The sequence below is a fragment of the Nelumbo lutea genome, chromosome 1 (assembly GCF_056320005.1).
Source record: "Nelumbo lutea isolate HS-2025 chromosome 1, American lotus-T2T, whole genome shotgun sequence".
Classification (NCBI taxonomy): domain Eukaryota; kingdom Viridiplantae; phylum Streptophyta; class Magnoliopsida; order Proteales; family Nelumbonaceae; genus Nelumbo; species Nelumbo lutea.
In genome coordinates this window covers 67172671-67195867 of record NC_142684.1, presented here as the reverse complement: position 1 = coordinate 67195867, position 23197 = coordinate 67172671, and the positions used below count along the sequence as shown (strand labels likewise).

The 23197-nt window shown below is 38.1% G+C and overlaps 1 protein-coding gene across 1 annotated transcript in view; it reads left to right on the top strand.

Moving 5' to 3' along the window:
- The first annotated feature begins 997 nt into the window (after window positions 1-997).
- SRT1 (sirtuin 1) overlaps window positions 998-23197 on the top strand; it is a 50700-nt gene continuing 28500 nt past the window's right edge. Inside the window, exons 1-7 of the mRNA XM_088964091.1 lie at window positions 998-1218; window positions 2645-2674; window positions 2918-3010; window positions 5880-5999; window positions 7096-7196; window positions 7346-7454; window positions 19094-19173. Coding sequence (XP_088820217.1) covers window positions 1120-1218; window positions 2645-2674; window positions 2918-3010; window positions 5880-5999; window positions 7096-7196; window positions 7346-7454; window positions 19094-19173 — 632 coding nt within the window. The 5' untranslated portion in view covers window positions 998-1119. The remainder of the gene's footprint in view (window positions 1219-2644; window positions 2675-2917; window positions 3011-5879; window positions 6000-7095; window positions 7197-7345; window positions 7455-19093; window positions 19174-23197) is intronic.

The window sequence follows — 23197 nt, the reverse complement described above, 5'->3', positions numbered from 1 at the left end:
CAAACAAATAGTAAAATAAATCATATACTCCCTGTTGGGTACCTAGTCTTCCTATCCCTGGCGGGGTGGGGATGAGGATGGGGATTTAATAGGGATCCCCGACCAGGGACGGGATCAGGGATGGAAAGTGAAGTCACTGCCATGCCTCAACCCCAATTATATATATATAAAATATTGAGTGCATATTATTATTTTATATGATATCATTTATATTATTTATGCATATTATATATGAACATATATATCAAAATATATTTAAAATGTCATCTATATGTTTAAAAATTTTCCTTATTTTGAGTAAAATGGAGGATAACTTTTATTTCCAATGGGGGGGGGGTGTCAAGGTTGGGGTCAATGATTTATTTCAAAGTTGGGGTTGGGGATGGAGAATATGATCCTGACCCAAACCTGCACCTTTACCATTCCTAAGGGTTTGCCACATTTGAACCTAATCAAAACTCTGACTTACCCCTACATTCAATTTGGATTAAAACAATCATGAGAATAAATCATAAGCTTGAATGTTATGGGTTAGAAGTTAGACAAAATTACAAGAATACTATTTATATGTCTAGGGGATTATGACCCGATTGGCCAAATCAGCCAAACCTGCACTCCATTTGAGTTAAACAATCAATAAACCATAATATGCCGGATCCTAACCGGGGTGAATCAAGATGATGTAAGGGTGATTCCAGATGAAGTTACCATTTAACTTTGACCTATTTACATCCGGTAGGTGATAAGTCCAACCTTGTCAGGCCCTGCCATGATTCCTAAGTTTAAAGTTTCCATCAAATAACAACTCTCTCTACTTCCCCTCTCTCTAGATTTGAAGTTTTAGGGTTTGTATGAGAAAGCTATTTGGAACGTTTGGGTTGGGTAATAAGGAGTTAAAAGGACATCAACATTTATTATGTGTGCTTTTGGAATGATGGGCATTTTTGTCAATTGCTCTCTAATAGAAATCTTTCCGGTTGTATATGGGAGAAGCTTTGCGTACTTGGGAGAGCCAAAGAGACATACCAAAAAAAAAACACTCCCACTTACGACTTGTCTTCTCGTTCGAAGAAACTTTCAGAGGGGGTTGAGAAAAAGAGTGTCCACAAAGAAACCAACATGTCTCTGGGTTATGCAGAGAAGCTTTCTTACAGGGAAGACGTGGGCACAGTTGGAATGTCCGAGATCTTCGACCCACCTGATCTTTTGCAACAAAAAGTGTGTGTGTGTTTTTTTTTTCTCTCGTTACCGTATTTCTCAAACGAGTTATCTGATTTGCTCTTGTTGTTTCTGTATCGGGTTATACTTGTCAGTTCAATTGAAGAGTTTAATCTTCCCAAAGTTGCAGAACTAATGTAATTTACTTATAAGCCATTCATAAAATTGGGAAAGTATAGTACGTCTGTTTACTGTACAACTAGTCTGTTGGTTTAAAATTGTGTTAGCTTTTTGTTGGATGTTTTGATCAGTATGGGATTTTGTATGTGCAACATTGGAGTAATTCGCCTTTATTCTTCTATTGATTAATAACTTTGCTTTCAGTTCAAAAATGTTGAACATTGAAAATGCTTAATTCGTAGCGAGGTTAACTTGGATTCCCGTATCTTGTTTAATTATTTATTTATGCTGTTTTAGAAGCAACCAATGCCAAATCGTTGTTTTGGCTTTATTCAGGAGCGTGGAGGTTGGGAAAACCTTTTATCTTACTTTTTTTTTTTCTTACACTCTAGCTGATAAATTATTCAAGAAGATAATACATGATGGGAGCAAGTTTCTGATCAGGAAAGTATGATTCAAGCATGCATAAGTTTTTCCTTAGATTTTTTTTTGGAACCGCAAGTTCATTGTAAGCCAATTTGAGAATGAAATACCGAGAATGTCTGGTATGTATGGAGTATGGAGATACCTGTATACCCCCGTAACCCCCCAGCCCACTCATTCAAATGCTATACTGTCTATACTGTTGATTGAAGGGTTACCATATCCTTCATGAGATATAAATAGGTCATAACTTTGATGATTACAGTTGGGGAAATGACAGACTGGTGTAATCTGGTATTCTTTCATTACTTGGTGGGCAATGTGGTGCTGTCATGTACGAGGCCTGGATGCGCAAAGAAATAGCAGAATCCTGTAAAGGCAGATAGTAAAACGTTTCTATGGGTGTTGATAGGAATCTGGTAAAGCTGGGTGTCATTTAAGGTCTGCTTAGAGTTCGTAAGTAGGATCTTCATTTGTTATCAATTACCCTCAACATTTTTTCTTTGTTGTATATGAGTGTGGATAAATGAACTCTTGGATGTTAGCTCATACAATTGAGTTATAATCTTCCTCTGCATCTGGCTTTTAATATGTCTTTTTTGGACATTATGATGGCTCTATTATGAAGTTATTGATAAAATCTCTGCCACTGATGGTTGACAGATGAAGTGTAAAAAATAGCAGAGTAAAAAAATGATATGATCTATATCTCCACTTCACAAATGCTAGTATCTATTTTAGTTCTGTCTTGTTGAGTAATGTGGTTCTTGATTCTCCTGTTATCTTCTTATATTTGTTTAATGGATTTTCTAACTTTTGAGATATGGTACTGTATTTTTCTCTGTTTTGCTTGTCCTGACTGCTTTAATTTGTTGAATGACAGATTGAGGAACTCACTATGCTGATAAAAAAGGTTAGAACTTCCAATAAATTAATCAATTTTTTTTTTCATTACCATTTTTAAGGGCATGTGCATATGATTCTGTTCCATTTAAACTGAATTCAGCTCAACTTAGCCTTAATCCCAATGCTTGTGGCTACATGAATCCTGTCCTACCCTTGTGCTCTGTCAAGGGCATAAATCTGAACTCTTTTTGGTTAGTTACATTGTTCTGTTCCATTTAATGTTTTCTAATTGTTTTGTCTGTTTTTGCAGAGTAAACACCTAGTAGCATTTACAGGTGCAGGAATATCAACCTCTTGTGGTATACCTGATTTCCGTGGTCCCAAAGGAGTTTGGACACTTCAGGTGAAAACCTTGGGCTTATTGAACAATTTATGAATCGGAATTTATTATGTTAGGGAAGTTATTCAAGACACCCCCTTCCCAGTTTAAAGGGAAACATAAGGTATCCCCATTTGTAGATTCTTTATCTTATCCAATCTAACCATAGTAGTATGCATATACACATGGCTCATGTGTGTGTGTGTGTGGGGGGGGTGCTATATACTTTACCTATGAAGCCTGAAATAGTGAGATCACATGCTCTTCATGATCTGTGATATGATTGCTTCTCCTTTTGCCTTCTCTCCTATACTGGTCACTTTAACTTTTTCCTAGCCATTTGAAAGAACAATAAATCCAAAGCTTAGTAGCATATATTGATATCCTTGGCTGTTTTATATTCTCTTGGTCAGTGAATAACTTGGAACTACTTGTATTCTCTTAGTAGCATATATTGTTCTCTTTTCTTCTCTTGGGTGATTGCTGGTCACCTTCCTTTGTATCCTGTCATTTCTTTTATTTTAATAAAAGTTTTCTTTTATTACCCAAAATTATCTAGAACTACTTGTTGGATGTAGTCATAGACCCTTGTCTTTTTGGGAGCCTATGGTACAGAGATTTACAAAGAGACTAGCATATTGGAGGTGAAATTATATTGATTTGTAGCAATCACACTCAAATTATACCTTTTCCCACTTCCCAATCTACTTTTTCTCAATTGTTAGTTGGATGCAAGGTTCAAAATTTTGATATGATACGCCCTGTATTGAGTGTATCATATTGTATTGAGAGGTCACCAGTATGCCCTTTTTTAAGGCTTTTCCAAAATCTCACATTTTAAATGTTAAATAATATTTAAACGGACTCCTGGTCAAAATATAGAAGTAAAAAAGGTTAGTTTTTGGTAGTCTTGAAACACCCAATATGGATGTTTGTGTGTATCGGGTGTATTGATACTTTGAACCATGGTTGGCTGCCAATGGATTGAGTTTTGGTACAAGTTTTGCTTAACCTGACCAAGTAAAATGGGATCCAAGTCCAGTCTGCCCCTTCTCATGGATAATACTCCTATACCATGTCAATGAACCCGACTTGAGGGCTGAGACCCGATCCTGACTTGATAGGGTTGGGTCCCAAGGTGGGTTTTACCACTTAGCCCAACCCACTGACATCCCTAGGCTTTAGAGCCCCTATAAAGATGAATAAGAGATTGGAGCATATAATGAGGGTTATTTTGTAGGAACTGATTCATCATTTTTTTTGGGTGTGGGAATTGGGAGGTTCTAGGAGGGATCATCTTATCAAATGGGGAATGGTGTTTAGTATTGGGAGATGGACTAGGTAGATTAGCCTTGATAAACACCCTATAATCTTGTTTTATGTCTTTGTCCAATACTTCTCTGTTATGGTTTTTATAGGGGTCTCAAGGATCATAGACTTACACTCTTGCTTCTAGAAATTTTAGAGGATGTTTGGTTGGATCATAATTTTAAAGATGGTAGACTTTGAGGAATTGACTATTTGGCTACTTTTTCTTCTATAGATTTTCTCAAGGCCCTTTTTTTTTCTGATGAAGGGTATATATTTATATTAAACAGCACGAAGGGAATGGATAGATTTTCCCTGTACAACAAGAGGTTGTACTCAGGGAATACTTGGACCTCATCACCACACTTAATGCATCCTTTCTCAATTTGCGATCCACTTCTGATCTCCTATTCTTTTGCTAACAGTATCTAAGAGTACCTTTTTTTTGGGGGGGGTTGCTAGATGGTGACCTTTGCTTGATATATACACATTTTGGCCAAATTTTCTCTCCACAAATAAAGGAAAATATTATGGGAATGCATGAATGCAGCCATCCCATGGATAATTTGGGAAGAATGGAATGCTAGGATCCTTTCAAATGAACAACAATCCAGAGATTCAATATTGGATTGATTGAAATCATATCTACTAATTGGGTGAAGACAAAGGAGGAATTCTCATACTGGTCTATGGATGATATTTCTTAGAGGATGGTGAATGGTGGCAGCAGCAATGTTAGAAGGGAAATATATACTATTGCACTGACTCATCCTCCACATAACATGCTAAAATTGAATTTTGATGGTCTGGGAATCCTGGGGATTTAGGTATAAGAGGTGCCTTTTGGGGGGGCACAGGAGGCGTTATATCGGTTTCTCAGGGTCAATAGGAGTTGGGAACTCATTTAGAATAGAATTATAAGCAGTTATTGTAGATTTGAGACTAGCAATGTCATCGGGTTTTAGTGGCTTGATTGTTGAAGGGGACTCTAAAATTGCCATAGGTTGGCTGAGAGGTGAAATGATGGGGCCAGGGACTTATACTTAAGATCTGAGAGGCAAAATACCTGGATCATAGACTGAAGGCTGATTTTCCTCCCCCGGCAACTCCCATGGTAGACTCATTGATCTGTGAAGCTAAGTAGACATTGCCTAAACCGTAATCTTCTTTTGTAAGGAGAGGCCATGCCTCTCCTTGGGATGCTTGTAGTAGTTCTCATATCATGCTAATAAAATCATACTTCAATTATAAAAAAAAAAGTTAAGTAGACATTGCCTAAAGTAGGATGATTATCCTTTAGACTAAAATTCAGCTTCATTAGGCTCTTTTGGGCATAGTTGAGGATGGGGGTGCATGCTGGTTACCCAGATTTGAAGAATTTACACTGCACAGGGACCAGGCCCTCGTGGTTGGCCCCTTCAAATTTTAAGCTATGCTCTGCCAAGCTTGCCCAAGTTTCACCATATACTTCTTTCTATCTGTCATAAAAAGTGTTTTACAAATTACTGATAAAAAAACACGATTTCTTTGTTAGAATTTTTTTTTTACTTGTTATGATTTTTTGCTTTTCCCTTTTGAGTTGTAGCGTGAAGGCAAAGGTGTCCCTGAAGCATCACTACCATTTCACCGGGCAATGCCAAGTGTGACTCATATGGCATTGGTTGAACTAGAGAAAGCTGGTATCTTGAAGTTTCTCATTAGCCAGGTATATTCACATTGTTGTTATTCTATGGACATAGGATATTAATATTTAATATCCATTGTGCACTGTGCATCTTCTGGTAAGAGAAATATGATCTTGGAGATGTTTGTTGAATTTTTTTTTCTGCAACTCTGATTTTTTTTTTTTTACATTATTTGAAGGCAAAGTTATACAAATCAGATGTTTTATGTTCCCTTACCTTCATCTTATCAAAAAATGAATTAGGGATGTTCATGCCCTTTATTCCTTTTCCCCTTCCCCTTCCCCTTTCTTTTTCTTTTATTTTGTTTTCTTTGCATTTCTATGGAATGCAAAACTGTCTTGCTGAAGAGATGTTGGACTAATTTTTGGGCTTGTCCTTAAATGCCACATTTGATTGAATTTCCCTAATCAAATGAGTAGGAGGAGCAGAGCACTCTATTGGAGTTAGGCATCATTGAGGTTGTTGAATCTCAAGTCCTTGTATTGTTTTGACCTATATCATTTTAATGGGTTCTTTTTGTATATATTATTATTTTTTCTAATAACAAAGATATGCTCATATTAGTGTTTTTATTTTTTATTTTTTAATTTCAATCTTGCGTCACTTTCTTGCTCCTTGAAAAATCTGATTGAGATTCTCAAATTACATTGGAGTACAGAACTTTATATATCCTTCAACTGGAACTCTGTTGAAAATTTGAATTTGCTTAATCAAAATGAAAGCTCAAAATTCTTGAATGGACATGCATATTGAAAGTCAAAACCCTGGTTTGGCTTGCCAGGTTGTAGAAGGCACTAGGGTGGAACTGAAGATACTATTGTCCTATTTTTGAATGCACAGCATTTCTGTTTCAACATATATTTTTCTGCATATGGATGGACTGCAGTATTATCAACACCTTGTAGGGATAAGCTGTTATTTCAAAAAAAAAAAAAAAGAGTAAGGTGTTTTGGTATCTTTTCTTTTCACATTCCTTGACTATTTGCTTTTACCTCATTAAGCCTTGCATCTTTTCTAGATGAGTATCTACCTGTATGTTAATCATTGTTAAAATACTCAACTTTATTTATTTTTTTTTAATTTAACATTTCTCCTTAAAATTTTTTTACTTTCCAGAATGTGGATAGTCTTCATCTTCGATCTGGAATCCCAAGGGAGAAGCTTTCTGAATTACATGGAAACTCCTTCCGGGAACTTTGCCCTTCTTGTGGAGCAGAGTAAGTTGATATTTTACTTGCACTATCTGCTGTGGAAACTGTAGTTGATGGATTCAGTGGGAAATTAGGTTTTAGTCTCTAGTGCAGAGTATAGACTTGGAAATTAGTTGTCTTGATTCTCTTAGGGTTTGGTGTGTATTACTTTAAAGGTATTTGCGGGATTTTGAGGTGGAAACTATTGGAATGAAGGAGACATCTAGACGTTGTTCTGATGTTAATTGTGGTGCAAAGCTCAGGGATACAGTGCTTGATTGGGAGGTAACTTGTTTTCCTTTTCCTTGGTTGCACTATAGTTAAAATGTTAAGATGTTGTATTTGTTTCTTTTAGTAATAATTTTTTTCCTTTATTGAACTTCAAAAAAAATGTTAAGATGTACAAAGTTATATTTTCTTTTTTCTGTTGTGAAGAAACATCTTTTAGGAATGGAAACCAATTGTGAGGGTCAACCCTTTGTTATATTTCCCCTTTTTGAAGGAGTGATACAAACTATGGGGAATCTGAATAAGCACAAGTATTGGAAATGTATCCTTAAAATATTGATCTGTTCCAAACTGTTTTGGAGCAGCTACAGTAGTCCGAACCAGTGAAGAAGGAAGAAGAAGATGAGGAAGAAGACAAGAGAAAGAGAGAACAGGAGGGTTTAGTCGAACTGATTAGTATTCCCATTCAGTCGATCCCCTTGTGTTTATTAGGTTCTAATTACACTTACAAAGACTAAACTGCCCTCACTTAAGTGTGGGGCAGAGTACTCTAATAAAACAGCCACATAAGCAAAGTACTTAACTGACATAAGATTATTAAATTACCCTTATTCGGCTCACTCTAACACTCCCCCTCAAGTTGGAGAATATATGTCATATAATCCCAGCTTGTTACATAGATGATTCACTTTCCCTGAGTTTAGAGCTTTTGTAAACAAATCTGCCCATTGATCATTCGAGCCCACATGTTCTGTGTTTATCTCTTCAGCAAGGACCTTCTCCCTCACAAAGTGGCAATCAACCTCTATGTGCTTTGTTCTCTCATGAAATACAGGATTGGATGAGATATGGAGTGCAGCTTGGTTGTCACAATACAGTCTCATAGGTTTATCCATGTGAAACCCAATTTCTTGTAGAAGATTCCTCAACCACACTAACTCACAGGTAGTATGTGCCATGGCCCTATACTCAGCTTCAACACTACTTCTGGCCACAACCGTCTGCTTTTTACTCTTCCACGTCACAAGATTTCCTCCAAGAAATGTGCAATAGCCCGTAGTAGATCTTCTATCATTCACTGAGCCTGCCCAGTCTGCATCTGTATACCCCACTACTTCAAGTTTTTCTCCTGGTTTATACAATAGTCCACGGCCTGGAGCTCCTTTCAGATACCTCACAATTCTAAGAATTGCATCCCAGTGAGGTATACGAGGATCCTGCATGAATTGGCTCACCACACTGACTGCAAAGGATATGTCGGGTCTCGTGATAGTTAGATAGTTCAGCTTCCCCACTAGTCGTCTATACTTTCCAGGATCTTCAAATATTTCTCCTGTATCACTGCTCAACTTAACATTTGGTTCCATAGGGGTCTCAGCCGGTTTTGCACCTAACAGTCCTGTTTCTTCCAATAGATCAAGAACATATTTTCTTTGGCACAGATTTACACCTTGTTTTGACCTGGCAACCTCTATTCCCAAGAAATATTTCAATGTTCCAAGATCTTTTGTTTGGAAATGGTTTTGCAAAAATACCTTTAATTTGCCACCCCAATTTATCACTGCCAGTAATGACAATATCATCCACATAGACCACTAATAGAATCTTCCCAGCTTCTGAGTCATAGCTGAACACTGAGTGATCTACCTGGCACTGCTTCATTCCAAAACTCTTCACCACTTCACTGAACTTCCCAAACCAAGCACGCGGCGATTGTTTCAACCCATAAATTGCCTTTTTCAATCTGCATACCTTACCATCCTCCCCCTGAGCAACAAACCCAGGTGGTTGCTCCATATATACCTCCTCCACAAGATCACCATGGAGAAAGGCATTCTTGATATCAAGCTGAAACAGAGGCCAATCATACATAACTGCCAGGGAAATTAGTACACGAACAGAACCAATCTTAGCCACCGGAGAGAATGTCTCCATGTAGTCTACTCCATACAACTGGGAGTAACCTTTAGCAACAAGTCTGGCCTTCAGACGCTCTACACTATCATCTGGCAAGTATTTCACAGTATACACCCATTTACATCCCACAGCATGCTTACCAGGTGGGAGAGTAGTAAGTTCCCACGTTTGAGTATGTTGAAGAGCAGAAAGTTCCTCCTCCATTGCCTGCCGCCAATCAGGTGAACAGAGAGCTTCTTGGACATTGTTAGGTATGGAAATAGAGGATAAAAGGGAAACAAATTGGCGATGTGATGTAGAAAGACGAGATAATGAAACGAAATTGGAAATGGGATGGAGGGTAGAACTGCGTTTACCTTTCCGTAAGGCAATGGGTAGATCAAGGTTTGAAGGTTCAACAATAGGAGCCATGAGAGGATCCGCAGATGAGGTAGAAGCTGGAGGAGGAGCCGGTGCCGTTCGACGTGTATACACTTGCCGGATTGGTGGACGTTCGGTGGTGATCTGCATGGGATGAGGTGATGAGTCTACTCCAACAACAACATCTGGAACTGGATCACTGACAGGGAGAGGAAGAGGAAGTGCGGGTGGAGACGAGGGTGCTTCAGGACTTGAGAAGAAGGGGACTGACTCAAAAAAGGTGACATCAGGACAGACATAGCACTTCCGGGTAATGGGATTATAACACTTGTACCCTTTCTGAGTCCGTGAGTAGCCAAGGAAGACACATTTAATTGAGCGTGCATCTAGCTTGTCTATTCCAGGACTCAGATTGTGGACAAAGCACACACAACCAAAGACACGAGGAATTAATGGGAATGGAGATAAAGTGGGAAACAAGATAGAGAAGGGGGACCGACCATGAAGAATGAAGGAGGGCATCCGATTAATGAGAAAACATGCAGTGAGTACAGCATCACTCCAAAAACGTTTAGGAACATTCATGTGGTGAAGAATAGACCGAGCAGTTTCAAGAAGCTGACGGTTCTTCCGTTCAGCTACCCCGTTTTGTTGAGGGGTGTATGCACATGATGTCTGAATAATGCCATGTTGTTCTAAATACTGTTGAAATGAAGTAAGAAAGTATTCACGACCATTATCTGAACGGAGAATTTTGATTGGAACACCAAATTGTGTGCGTATTTCAGCATGGAATTTTTGAAAAATAGAAAACAATTCACTTCTTTCTTTCATTAAGTAAATCCATGTCATTCTTGAACAATCATTAATAAAGGAGACAAAATACTTGTACCCATTATAAGACTCTATTTTGATTGGACCCCAAACATCTGAATGAACCAAAGAAAAAGGACTCAACATACGACTCTCAACTCTTGGACTGAAGGACACACGACGATGTTTCCCAAACTGACATGACTCACATTGCAAAACTGACAAATGACTCAATGACGGGACCAAAATCTTGAGAGCCTTGAGAGATGGATGTCCCAGTCGGCAATGCCATTGTAGAGGAGTAAGCGAAGTCTGAAGAGCAATTGAAGATCCACCACCGTCAAGATAGTACAGTCCACCAGCTTCATGCCCCCCACCAATCTTCTTCCCCGTCTTGAGATCCTGAAAAACACAGGTGGAAGGAAAGAAGGTAACGGAACAGTTAAGAGCTTTGGCTATTTTACTAACAGACATAAGATTGAATGGAAACTTAGGGACATATAAAACAGATGATAAGGGCACAGGAGCCATGTCAATATTACCAACACCACATATGGGAGATGAGGACCCATTGGCAAGTGTAACAATTTGTGATGTGGAGGTTTCAGAGAGAGAAGAGAACACACCTGGAGTCCCGGTCATATGATCTGAGGCTCCAGAGTCAATAATCCAGGGAGAGGTTTTAGATGACATGCAAGCAATACTTGATTGGGCAAGTGTGGCAGTGGTATGCTGTGAAGTAGTTTGAAGGAACCGTTCATACTCATCACGCGGTACGCTCACCATTTCCCTCCCAGAGGTAGATGTAGATGTGGGATGAGTTCCGTCTGCCGGTTTACTGTCACTGATATCAACCTCACCCGCTACAGCATGATTAGCCCATTTAGAGGGAGGGCCATGTAGATCATAACAGAAATTCACTGTGTGTCCCTCTCTACCACAATGAGTGCATTTCCTTGTAGAGTTATTCTTCCCTCTGCCACGACCTCCCCCTGAGTTACGACCACCCCGACTAATCATGGAACTGCCACGGCCTCCTCGGGGAGCATGACCTCCCCCTCTTGTACTATATCCAACCCCTCGAGCTGTCACAAGTGCTGATCTATCAGACTGTGTGGAGTTCTCTGTCTGTCCCAAAGAGATTCTACGAAGCCTTGAGAATACTTCCTCAAGTGTAGGAAGAGTAGAGCCCCCCAATATTTGGGCTCTAACTGGTTCATATTCCGACTTCAGCCCCACCAAAAATCTTGAAACATCTAGTTGCTCCCTTTGCTGTTGCTGAACTTTAATATCTGGAGTAAGGGGGTGATAGACATTGAGTTCATTCCTTATATTCTTCATGTTGGCATAGTACTCTTCTAGTGTTTTGGTTCCTTGTTGTAAATCAAAATACTCCTGATAAAGCTGATACACTCTTGTTGTGTTATCTTGTCCAGAATATAGCTTCTTAGCATGCTCCCATATATCCTTAGCCGTATCAAGAAACATGAAGTTGGCACTAATTTTAGGTTCCATACTATTCCACAGCCAAGTCATGATTTGAGCATCTTCTTGCTCCCAATCATCAAACCCTGGAGAGTCCTCCGATGGCTTTTCATCTCTTACATGCTTTACTTTCTTCTTTGCCTTGAGAAACACTTCCACTGATTTGGCCCATGGAACATAGTTCTCCCCATTCAGCTTAATTGAGGTCATTTGTACCCCTAGGTAGTCGGAGGAAATTACCACATTAGGTTTCTGATCATTGTAGCCATCTCCTATTGCTGCCATTGTACTCTTTCACAGTTGCCTCTAACCTTACTTCTCAGCTACAAGCTGATTGATGTTGTTCACAGTTTGATACTTCAGCACCTATTGCAGCCCCTAAACACAACAGTGGGAGCACACACTTGTTCTTCTTTACACTACTGCTGACTTCACACACCTACGACCCACATAAGCATCACAAGCACCACAACACAACAGTAGGCCCTCTTACAACCACTCAATAAAAAAAATTGCGCATCACAAGCACCACAACACAGTCAAACTGCTACACCCAGTTCAGATTTGTTTAACACACTTAAGAGGGCATTACACGACCACAAGGAGCTTGGCAAGGTCACTGCATTCCACCTTACACCACTCGGCCACCTACAGCAGCCCTAACACCACTCAACAATTCACAGCAGCCCTACACCATTCGGCTACTGCACACACAGCCCTTTTTAGGGCAACAATGAACCTAGTTCTCTAGGTTCTAATCAGTACTAACTGATTCTTGAAGGGTTCCTACCCAGAAATACCAGCAACACAAGAGGACTAAATAACCAACCTTCCTTTGAGAGTATCAGCCAACCATTCACTGCTGAAATCACCTTCCTTGATGAAGAAAACTGTGCGCAGCAGAGAGCAACGAACTGTGATGTCTCAGACCTAGGGCGAACCAGCTCTCTCCATTAACCAACTAGAAACGAAGAGGAGGGTGTCACGAACACAGCTGAGATGCTTTGCAAGCGGAAGCAGGTCAGAAACCTTGTTCTGATACCATGTTTTGGAGCAGCTACAGTAGTCCGAACCAGTGAAGAAGGAAGAAGAAGATGAGGAAGAAGACAAGAGAAAGAGAGAACAGGAGGGTTTAGTCGAACTGATTAGTATTCCCATTCAGTCGACCCCCTTGTGTTTATTAGGTTCTAATTACACTTACAAAGACTAAACTGCCCTCACTTAAGTGTGGGGCAGAGTACTCTAATAAAACAGCCACATAAGCAAAGTACTTAACTGACATAAGATTATTAAATTACCCTTATTCGGCTCACTCTAACACAAACATTGAAAAATCAGTGATATCTGAGGCCAGAGAAATACAAAATTTCAAAATTTTTGGTAATATTGTTAAAGCAGAAGATTTAATGGGGAGAGTTTCTAAAGCCTAAATGATTACTTCAAATCAGATATTGTTTTTGTTTTTCACCATTTTGCTCCCAAATTCATTGTTTTGATCTTTTGATTTCTTGTTTTTTTACTTTGATGTCCACTAAATAATTGTAAAGTGGTTATTAGATATTTCTTATAAACACAAAGGAAGTTTACATGGAAATGCACATACTCTTGTGACTTTTTGGTTGCATTCTTTTAGTTCATCATGCTTACATGCATGATATTTCTTGTATTTATTTTTGAAAAAGACAATGAATTAATAGAGAAAAATAAAAAGAAAAATTATGAGCCAAATTGCAGCCGCCAATGAAGCAACAGCTCCATTTAGTGAGAAACTATACTATTCAGCTCCAAAGTACATGTAACAAACTGGCTTACAACCCAAAAACATTTTGTCCCGTGTTATTGGCATGCATGGGTACATCTTTCAAGGCTGTCTTTTATTTTTTTTGATAATTGAAGAAGAATTTTATTAAGAAAATATGGGAATTGTTACAAGCAGCCCACTGAGAGGCATGGGGTGCGACCTCCCTTAAAAAGTAAAAGTCACATAGTACCATGGATCAAGACCTGCCAACCCATTGTATGCTAACATTCATGTTTCTTAGTAACCAGTTGGCATTTTTTGATAGGATCTTGTAGCACCAAATAATTGAGTTTGGATCTGTTAACCAGCCTACAGCAGTCTTGGAGTCACCTTCAGTTTGAAGGTTCTCAACACCAAGTTAATTAGCAATCTGAATACCTTGTAAAGCTGCCAACAATTCAGCCCTATTTGAGTGTCCTATTCCCATTGGGCCTGAGTACAGGACTAAGATATTACCATCCTTATCTCTCAAAACCCTCCTATACCTGAGGGGCCAGGATTTCCTTGACTGCTTCCATCAAAGTTCAATTTTACACAACCTTCCGGCGGCGGATTCCATACTATAGATGTTCTTTCCTTCTTGAGGGAGGCACTAGCCACCTCTATCCAGTTCCTTCTAAAGTCATCAAAGGAGAAAAATGGAAGAATTCTGAAGTTCTCAACCAATGAATTGCCCTTATTAAGATACACTCTTTGATATCCGGGAGACTTCGTTCCTTTTCTTGAAAAATTCTTGCATTCCTTTCCTCCCAAATTTTCCAAAGTGTAGCTGCTCTGATGCATTTCCCCATGACCCTCCCTCTTTTTGTGGGCCATCCAAAGACTGACGGGTCAAAAAGCAGACTTACATCAGTGGGTAAATTCCACCTGGCACCTGCAACCATATAAGGCAAAAATCCAATCCCAAATAGCAACAACAAAGGAGCAGGAAATTAGCAAGTGGAAGCAGTCCTCACCATTAACTTTGCAAAGAATACACCAGCTAGGGGACAAGCACATAAAAGGCCTCTTTTTTTGTAAGAGGTCTAGCATATTGATTTTCCCATAAAACACTTCCCAACAAAGCAAGATAATTTTGGAGGGAACAGGCTTAGCCCAAAGCTCCTTTACAGGAAAAACCAACTCAGTGGAGGAAGAACAAAGGACTTTCAAAAAGGAGGCACAAGAAAAGGAGCCTTTTGGGTGGGGGGACCAAATCAAAAACATTATAGGAATCAAAAGAAGTTGAGAAACATCACCAAATTCAGCATCCCTCAAGCCCCGACGGAAGCCAAAATCCCAATTTAAAGACAAAGGCCAAAAGGGGGAGGAAAGGAAATTAGAGATGACCTTATTCTTAAAAAAGGAAATAGAGTAGAGAGGAGGGAAAATGTCTTTTAAGGCTGAATTTCCCACTTTTATATTCCCAAAAGAGACCAGAAATCCCTGAGCAAACATCATACCTGACAAGATTAAAAAATTGGGGAAGAATGCTATGAATCGCTTTCCAAGGAGTTGTCAAAGTAGCCTGTTGAGAAACACCAGCATCCCAACCATTATTTGAGCGGCCATGAATACTAGCTATCACCTCATGCCATAATGTCCCTCTTTCCAAGGGCCATCTCCATAGCCACTTACCTAACAAAGCTGTATTCTTCAAGACTAAATTTCCTATCCCCAATCCACCTTCTTCCCTACTTCTACACACACTATATCCCACCTTATTAAGTAATCTTCTTCTCTTCCCCTAGCTCCCATAGAAAATTTCTCATTTGCTTCTCCAACTTCTTCGCCTCCCTAGAGGGGATTCTAAAAACAAAGAGATAATAAACTTGGCAAGTTAGCTAGAGTGGGTCTTAACAATGTTACTCTTACCTCCTAGAGAGATATAATTCTTTCTTTTTTCAAGTAGCTAATCTTTTTTTCAAACCTCTCTAGGATTGGAGTCCAAAAACGGCTTTCCTTCGGGTTAGCACCTAAAGGGAGCCCAAGATAAGACAGAGGCCAAGAAGCCACTTGACAATTTAAGCACTCAGCAATGGACTCAATGGTCCCTTCATCCAAATTCATTCCCACTACACAACTCTTATCCAGGTTTATTTTTCAATTAGAGACACTTTCAAAGTAACTTATCAAGCTCTTTAGATTCCTCACTCTCCATGGATCACCCCCTTAATTGAAAATGATGATATCATTTTTTTTATCAGACTTGGAGTCTCCCTCTATCTCAATCTGCTGTAGCCCCAATTGTTTGGCTAGTTTTACACCTTGATGTAGTGCCAAGATTTCCGCTCTTAAGGAATCTCTAACTCCTACTGGACCTGAATTTACCAACTCAGAAACTATACTTGGTCGAAGCTGTGTTTTCTTCCAGGTTCCAACTTCTAGTTAGAATTTGTATCCAGATACTTAGAAGAGGAAACCTGCATGGTTCCGTGAACTATCGTGGATTTAAAGTGGAAAGAAAAAAAGGATAGGCTGTATGTTCACTAGGTAGACTGCTTATGTTTTAAACTGTATATGGCTCAGTGATTTAAAAGGCACATCTAGGCACTCAGGTGAGGTGCATTTTTGGGTAGGCGCCTCACCCAGGTCCTAGGCGTAGCTCGTTCAAAAAGCGCACGCCTAGTGCGCCTACTCATGCGCCTGGTGCACCTTGCGCCTTAGCCCAGGCATGCACCTTTTGAAAATTTGCCGCTTTTTCCTTTTTCTTGAATCTGGCCGCTGGGCTTGGGGCTCCGACCCCCGGACCCCCGTGCCACACCCCTCGAGGCCAGCCCAAACAAGTCCATGTTAAGGTCTTAAATTCTTAGATTTCACACAAAATAATTTTATAGTTTTAATTGCTTTTAAGAAGATGTTGAAGGGATGAGAGATCCATCATATGGATGGCCAAACCCTACAGGAAGGTTGGGCAAAATTTCAAAAATTTCTCTCCCATATGGGAATCACATTCCTTATTTTAGAAAACTGCATTTTCAAGGATTGTTCTTGAATCCAAAACCAGATCAGATCTGAAACCAAAACAGAGGAGAGGGATATACCTGATACGAAGTAATGGTAACTCCCATTGAAGGTGTTTATGCCCAAGGAGAATACCAGAACTAGCTTCCATTGAAGATGACATAGTGTGTAATGAAGCAGGATCAGTAGAATGGCTCTTCAACAAGAACCAGGATTCTTCAGCAAGAATCGTACAAGGGCTAGTGAGCACGACTTTAGATTGTTTCTTCAGTCAAGAAACAATATCAAGAACCTTTCTTGATCAATTCCTCAAGAGGAGATCAAACTGGGTAGAGATGGCAAGAATATGAGAGAATTCTGCAGGTTGCTGTGTTGTATCACTGAGGAATTCGCCCCCTTTATTTATAGCCTTCTCATGATCAACCTCCTAATCTAATAAGGAGAGAGTTCCTTAATCCAAATCTGATATTTGGATTTGGACTCTTGAATTGATAAGACTTATCTTATCCTTCAGCTAATCCTAATTAGATTATAAATCCTATCTTGCCTCCTTTTAATTAACTAACTTAAGCTCAGTTCGAATTGGTCTTTAGGTCCATTAAGTTTATGTGCTTACTTAACCTCTTAATCTGCTGCTTAGTTGACTCTCTTTGTATGGCGTGGGACCCAAACATTGACCTACACATCAGCCACATGGGTTCAGCCCAGCCTTTGTTACAAGGCCTTCCCGAATTCACTGTAGGACATAGTGAACCCTGAGTCCATCACCCTAGGCTCTTAATGGGCCCAACATTTACACTAAATGATCCTTGGGTCCAACCACCTTATGAAAACCCAAGGACTGTGGGCAGATGCAAGATTAGCCCATCAGGTATTGCCCTCAATGGTCTTACGCTTAACCTCTCAACCCATAATGATCAAACACTGCTCGACAAGAGAGGACCTCTCCCTCGGCTGCAAGGAACAGTGCTGCACTCTCTACTCACATGGATCCCGGGAATTAAAACCTTTTGCAAAAACAAATTTCAACGGTTGAAATCAACTGCTGACAGTTTAGGTTTCCATCAGAGAGAGTGCATCCCCGATCATTCACTTTGTTTGACAATGGGGCTGATCCTGTCACTATGAACACCCACTCAGATGAATTCTCGAATTGTCTCAACATACCCAGGTTTTGATCCCCTCTAAGGATCTCACTGGTTGGTATATCAAAGACAGGCTAATCGACACCTAGTGAAGTACCATAACTGAGTCTAAGGGTCAAGCCACCCCAACTAACTTGGCGGCACATCAGTGTTAGCCTTGGCAGAATAAAAATCTCCCCAGATCTATCCAACGACTGTGAAGATTCTAAACTAACACGAGTCTTATAAGTGTCCAGTTTAAGGGTATTACACAGAAACACACCACAATGACATGAATCAATTATGTACTTTATTCATTTACAATAAATGTCAAAAGATACATCAATCTGATTGGAGCTATGGGCATAATTGTCTAATAGATGCTTTATTAAGATGAATGAATGGACATCATTATCAAATAGGGGATTCTTGAAGCTTCGATGAGTGAGCGAAATCCCCTATTTGGTAATGTTGTCCATTCATTAATCTTAATAAAATACATTCTTAAAAGCAATTAAAACTATAAAATTATTATTTTTTGTGTGAAATATAATAAGTTAAGACCCTAACATGGACTTGTTTGGGCTTGCCTCGAGGGGCGTGGCACAAAGGCAGCTTGTAGAATTAGGAATGTAATATGTTACATTAGCTACTTGATGCAATTGAGAAAAAAAAGAGATTGTGGGTTTTTATGCTTGAAAATGTTTTATATGTTTGATTTCATTTTTAAATTTTCATTTGAATATGCTTTACATATTATATTTATGTATTTTAATTTTAGATAATAGGTTTTTTAAAACTTAAGTTAATATTTTAATTTCATTTGAATATGCTTTACATATTACATTTATTTTAAAACTTAAGTTCATATTTTAATTAATATTATGTTTTATAATTTTTTGATTTTTTTTGCAAGTTTTAGCTTTTTTTTTTTTTTAATTGTACGCCTCACCTTGCGCCTTGCGCCTTGTGCTTTTAGAACACTGATATGGCTCAGCATTATGCATGCACTCATATGGGGGGATGAGGTATACGATTTCATGAACTCCATATAGGAGACACCTTACCCAGAATTGGCCCAACTAAATTAATTCAGTTATTTGGTCTTAATGTTACCTTCAGTTGTGAAAGAATTACACTAGTGGATCTATAAAAAAATGTATTGGTCAAAGTGCCATTTTTAACTAATTTTGAAGTTCAAGGTCATACTAAATTTGTTTCAATCTTTTTTTGTTTCTTCTCTCTCCTCTCAGGATGCATTGCCTCCAAAGGAGATGAATCTGGCAGAAAAGCACTGCAGGATGGCTGATGTTGTATTATGTTTAGGGACCAGGTATTTATTGGATTCTGCAACTTCTTTTGCCATCATATCTGTGTTTCCTTTTAATTAGCTGATCAGATCTTTCTATTAAGATTTACATTATGTTTTATGAATTTGATAGAAAGCGCATTCCTCTAGATTTCTTTTAGTTTCCATTCTTTTTTCTGCTTATATTTATTAAATGATAAATAGACTGATCATTGAGGGAGACTTGAAAACTGTGATAAAATGGTTGCAGAAGGGGGAAGGGGTGACATGGCAGTTGAAGAATGAAGTCAGGAGATTTAAATGGCTGTCAAGGGACATTCAATCTGTGTGAGATGGGTGAGGAGATCTGCCAACAGCTTGGCAGATAGCTTAGCTAAGCAAGGGGTACAAAGAACACATCTGTTTTGGGCTCAATTGTAAATTTGATTTGGGTCAGCTTACTAAAGCTGGTTTCTTTCACAACTTCTTGTTGTATCCATGATTTTTTCTAATTAATGAAATCTTTTCTGTGTTGCTGATAATATATATATATATATTTATTTATTTATTTATTAAACGATATATTACTGATTATCTTGTGGAGAAATTACCAACTGGAGACCATGAATTGGAAGGGGAGGGGGTACCTAAGTTGGTTCCAAAATCTTTTGAGTAAATACAATAACACCAAGCCATCTGAGAGAATGGAATGTAAGGCTTGATTTACAAATTACAAATTCTAGTATACTCTGTTTTCAATCAACTACCTTGATCTAGGAAATCAATAATATGAGAGGATCTTTGTGTGAAAGTGGGCCATTGGCACAGCTCTAAGAAGCTCTTGGGCAATACAAGACTGATCTAACCTGACAAGTTAGCTGCTTAAGAAGACTGGTGATAAATATTTGAAGGTCATGTTCTTTCTTATTTTTGACCAAATATTTGAAGTTCCCCCTCTGTCTGAATGTAGATAGGGTTCTGCACTTCTGCTAGTTAGTCTTTATAGTGGGTAAGTCTAAACAACTTTGGGAATCTTACATGCAACAAGGTACACCTTTTTTAGTTAGACACTTAATAAATCAACAGTACAAACTTGGATATTTCATATCAGTTTAAGAAAACTGATTAACTTGTAGGCCCTGTTTGTTTACTAGTAAATAAAAGGGGGATAGTTATTCAATGGGCATCTCTTTCCCATTGACTAACTTTACAGTGTCCTTTTTGCATTATGTACTGGGTTCCATGGTAAGGAGTGCTTCATTTACCCGGGTAAAACTTACCCATCTCCTAGGTGGGTAAGTAAATTTCCCACATGGGGGGAAAGTTTATAAAACATGATGGGACAACTTTGTCTATTTTAATATTAGCTTTTTATGGGTAAAAAGGCCATCATATTACTTACCTGGCAATCAAAAGAATATGGGTAAGTGTTACCTAGGAAACATCTACCTTGGTAAGTGAGAAATTTGTAAACAAATGGGGCCTTAATGTAAGGGATGGGAATTTTGTATTGGGGTCTCCAAGCCTACAGGTTCAGTATCAGTCATGTGGCTGAATGTACCTTGTTCATCACACTGTGTATGGTAAGTCTGTTGGTTCAGCTGTATCCTGTGTATTTCCCCACTACATATTAGCTATGATACCAAAATACCTAATACTGACATGGACAAAGATATAAATACAGGAAATGGGAATGCTACTTTTCATTTCATGTTTGAAGGAAGAGCTACATATGAATTTGAATTTCAAATATTGTTAGATTAAAGCATTCTGAATTCCATCCCTTTTTAATTGAATTAAATATGGATGTACTCCAATCTGATTTGATAATATTTAAACTTTTATATTTGTACTTTTTTTTTATCAATAACTCTGAAAAAATTTCATTAATTAAGGTGCTTTAGGATACAACATGAAGTTGCAAAAGAAATCAGCATAGAAGCTGACCCAGGACAGAATTACAAAACATATAATATTTATCTATATTTGTACTTGTATCACATAAAATTAATATCTATCTATACTCATAAAAAAATTAATATCTATGAGTAGAGTTAATTTTGATATTGTATATTTACAAAAGAGTTTTAAGTTCAAGCCTTATAAAATTAATTTTCAAGCCATTGCATTCATGATGTATGGTATCGAGTTTTTTTTTTGGTTTATTTTATTAATAATATGTAATATTCTGATTATTTTTAGTTTGATTTACTAATGGTATTCAATTTCCATATTCAATCCAAGTTCAATCTAAACCTGATGAATAAGTTTTTATTCAATGATAAAATTCAATTTTCAATCTAGGTATATCTGATCCGATCCATGCCAGTCCAATTTTTACTCATAGCTTGAAGGACCCTCAGAATTTTGTCATTTTTATTTTTATGACTTTTTTTGAAATATTTTTTATAACAAAATTTTGAAAACATAACGGAAGGCCATATGGGAAGGATCATATCACCTAATGTTATCATCTATTGGGAGATTATACACCTGAAGATATACTTAAGACACTTTTCAAATTAGGAGGCCTTACTAGTATTTGTCCCCCCATATGCGTTTTCTATGTAGAGCAAGCTGTAAGTCTACTTTCTATCTACTCATCTCCTGTTCGTTTGTAGCTAGCATTTGGGATTTCTTCTCGCTTTCTAGGTGTAGGTGGGTTCCTCCAGGAGATGTAGAAAGTCCAAGGAGGTTAAATGGGTGTAACTAGCATTTAAGGCTTGGATGAAGGGATAGGTGATTGGGATTAGCCTCTCACACCAAGGGGTTCTTGGCACACACGTACATTACATTAACAAAAGTGTTGTTAGTGTTTACCAAGGGGTTCTTGGCACACACACATATATTATATCATTCTTTTTCTACATTAACAAAATTTGTTGTTAGTTGTTAGCAATGAAAAATCTATGTTGCATTATCTATCAAAAAAAAAAAAAATCTATGTTGCATCATATGCTGGCCCTAGTGTTATTGTTTCATATATTTTGATGCAGTATGTTAATTTGGGGCCATTTGGCCTCTTCTCAGTTTTGTTTTGTACATTTGTCCTTTTATTAGGAATAATTCTTGCCATTATTTCTGATAAACAAGCTTGCCAATATCAGTGATTTAAAAGGCGTGCCCAGGCGCACAGGCAAGGTGCATTTTAGGGTAGGCGCCTCGCCCAGGTCCTAGGCACAGCGCTTCCAAAAGGTGCACACCTGGTGCGCCTAGGGGAGTAATGCAATTGAGGAAAGAAAGAGATTGTGGGCTTTACATGCTTGAAAACGTTTTATATGTTTGATTTTATTTTTAAATTTTCATTTGAATATGCTTTACATGTTATGTTTATGTATTTTAATTTTAGATAATAGGTTTTTTAAACCATTAATTTTAAAACTTAAGTTTAGATTTCTTATTGATATTATATTTAATATTTTTGATATTTTGTTTTTTTTTTTGAATTTTCTGACTCGTTTTTTGATTTTTAGCAGTTTTTCTTTTTGTATTTTTCTGCCTTGCTTCAAAAAGGCGTGTGCCTCGCCTTGCGCCTTGTGCTTTTACAACACTGGCCAATATTGATTTTTGTTGAGATTTTTTACAGTTTTTTATCTTGTTTTTTATTTTTTATTTCTTTAGTTAGTAAGTTGGGACAACAGCCCATTGTTTAGAAGTTGTTAGAATAGTGTTTTTTATGTTTCTTTTAAGTTGTTTGCATCAGCTGCGCAATTAAGGGCACATCTGTCATTGTACATATTTTTTATGTAAAGTATAAATGAGGGCGACCAGATTAGATTGTTTTCTCTTCCTTTCTTCACTTCTTCTTTTCTCTCACAAAACTCTTCCATCTTTTTCTCTTCTTTCTATAATGTTTTATTTTCTGCAGATTTCTACTTATGTTAAAAAATAAATAATGTGAGTAATGAGTTGGCAATGAGCTATTTTCTCCTTTCTAAGAAGTCCCAAAACATTGCATTAATCTCATTGCCTCAGCATGATTTAAAGTACGAGATAAAGACTGGGAAGTGGCAGTCTTATAGGAACTTCCTGAAGTAGGATTCTAAAACCAGTTGCACCAATGGTAATA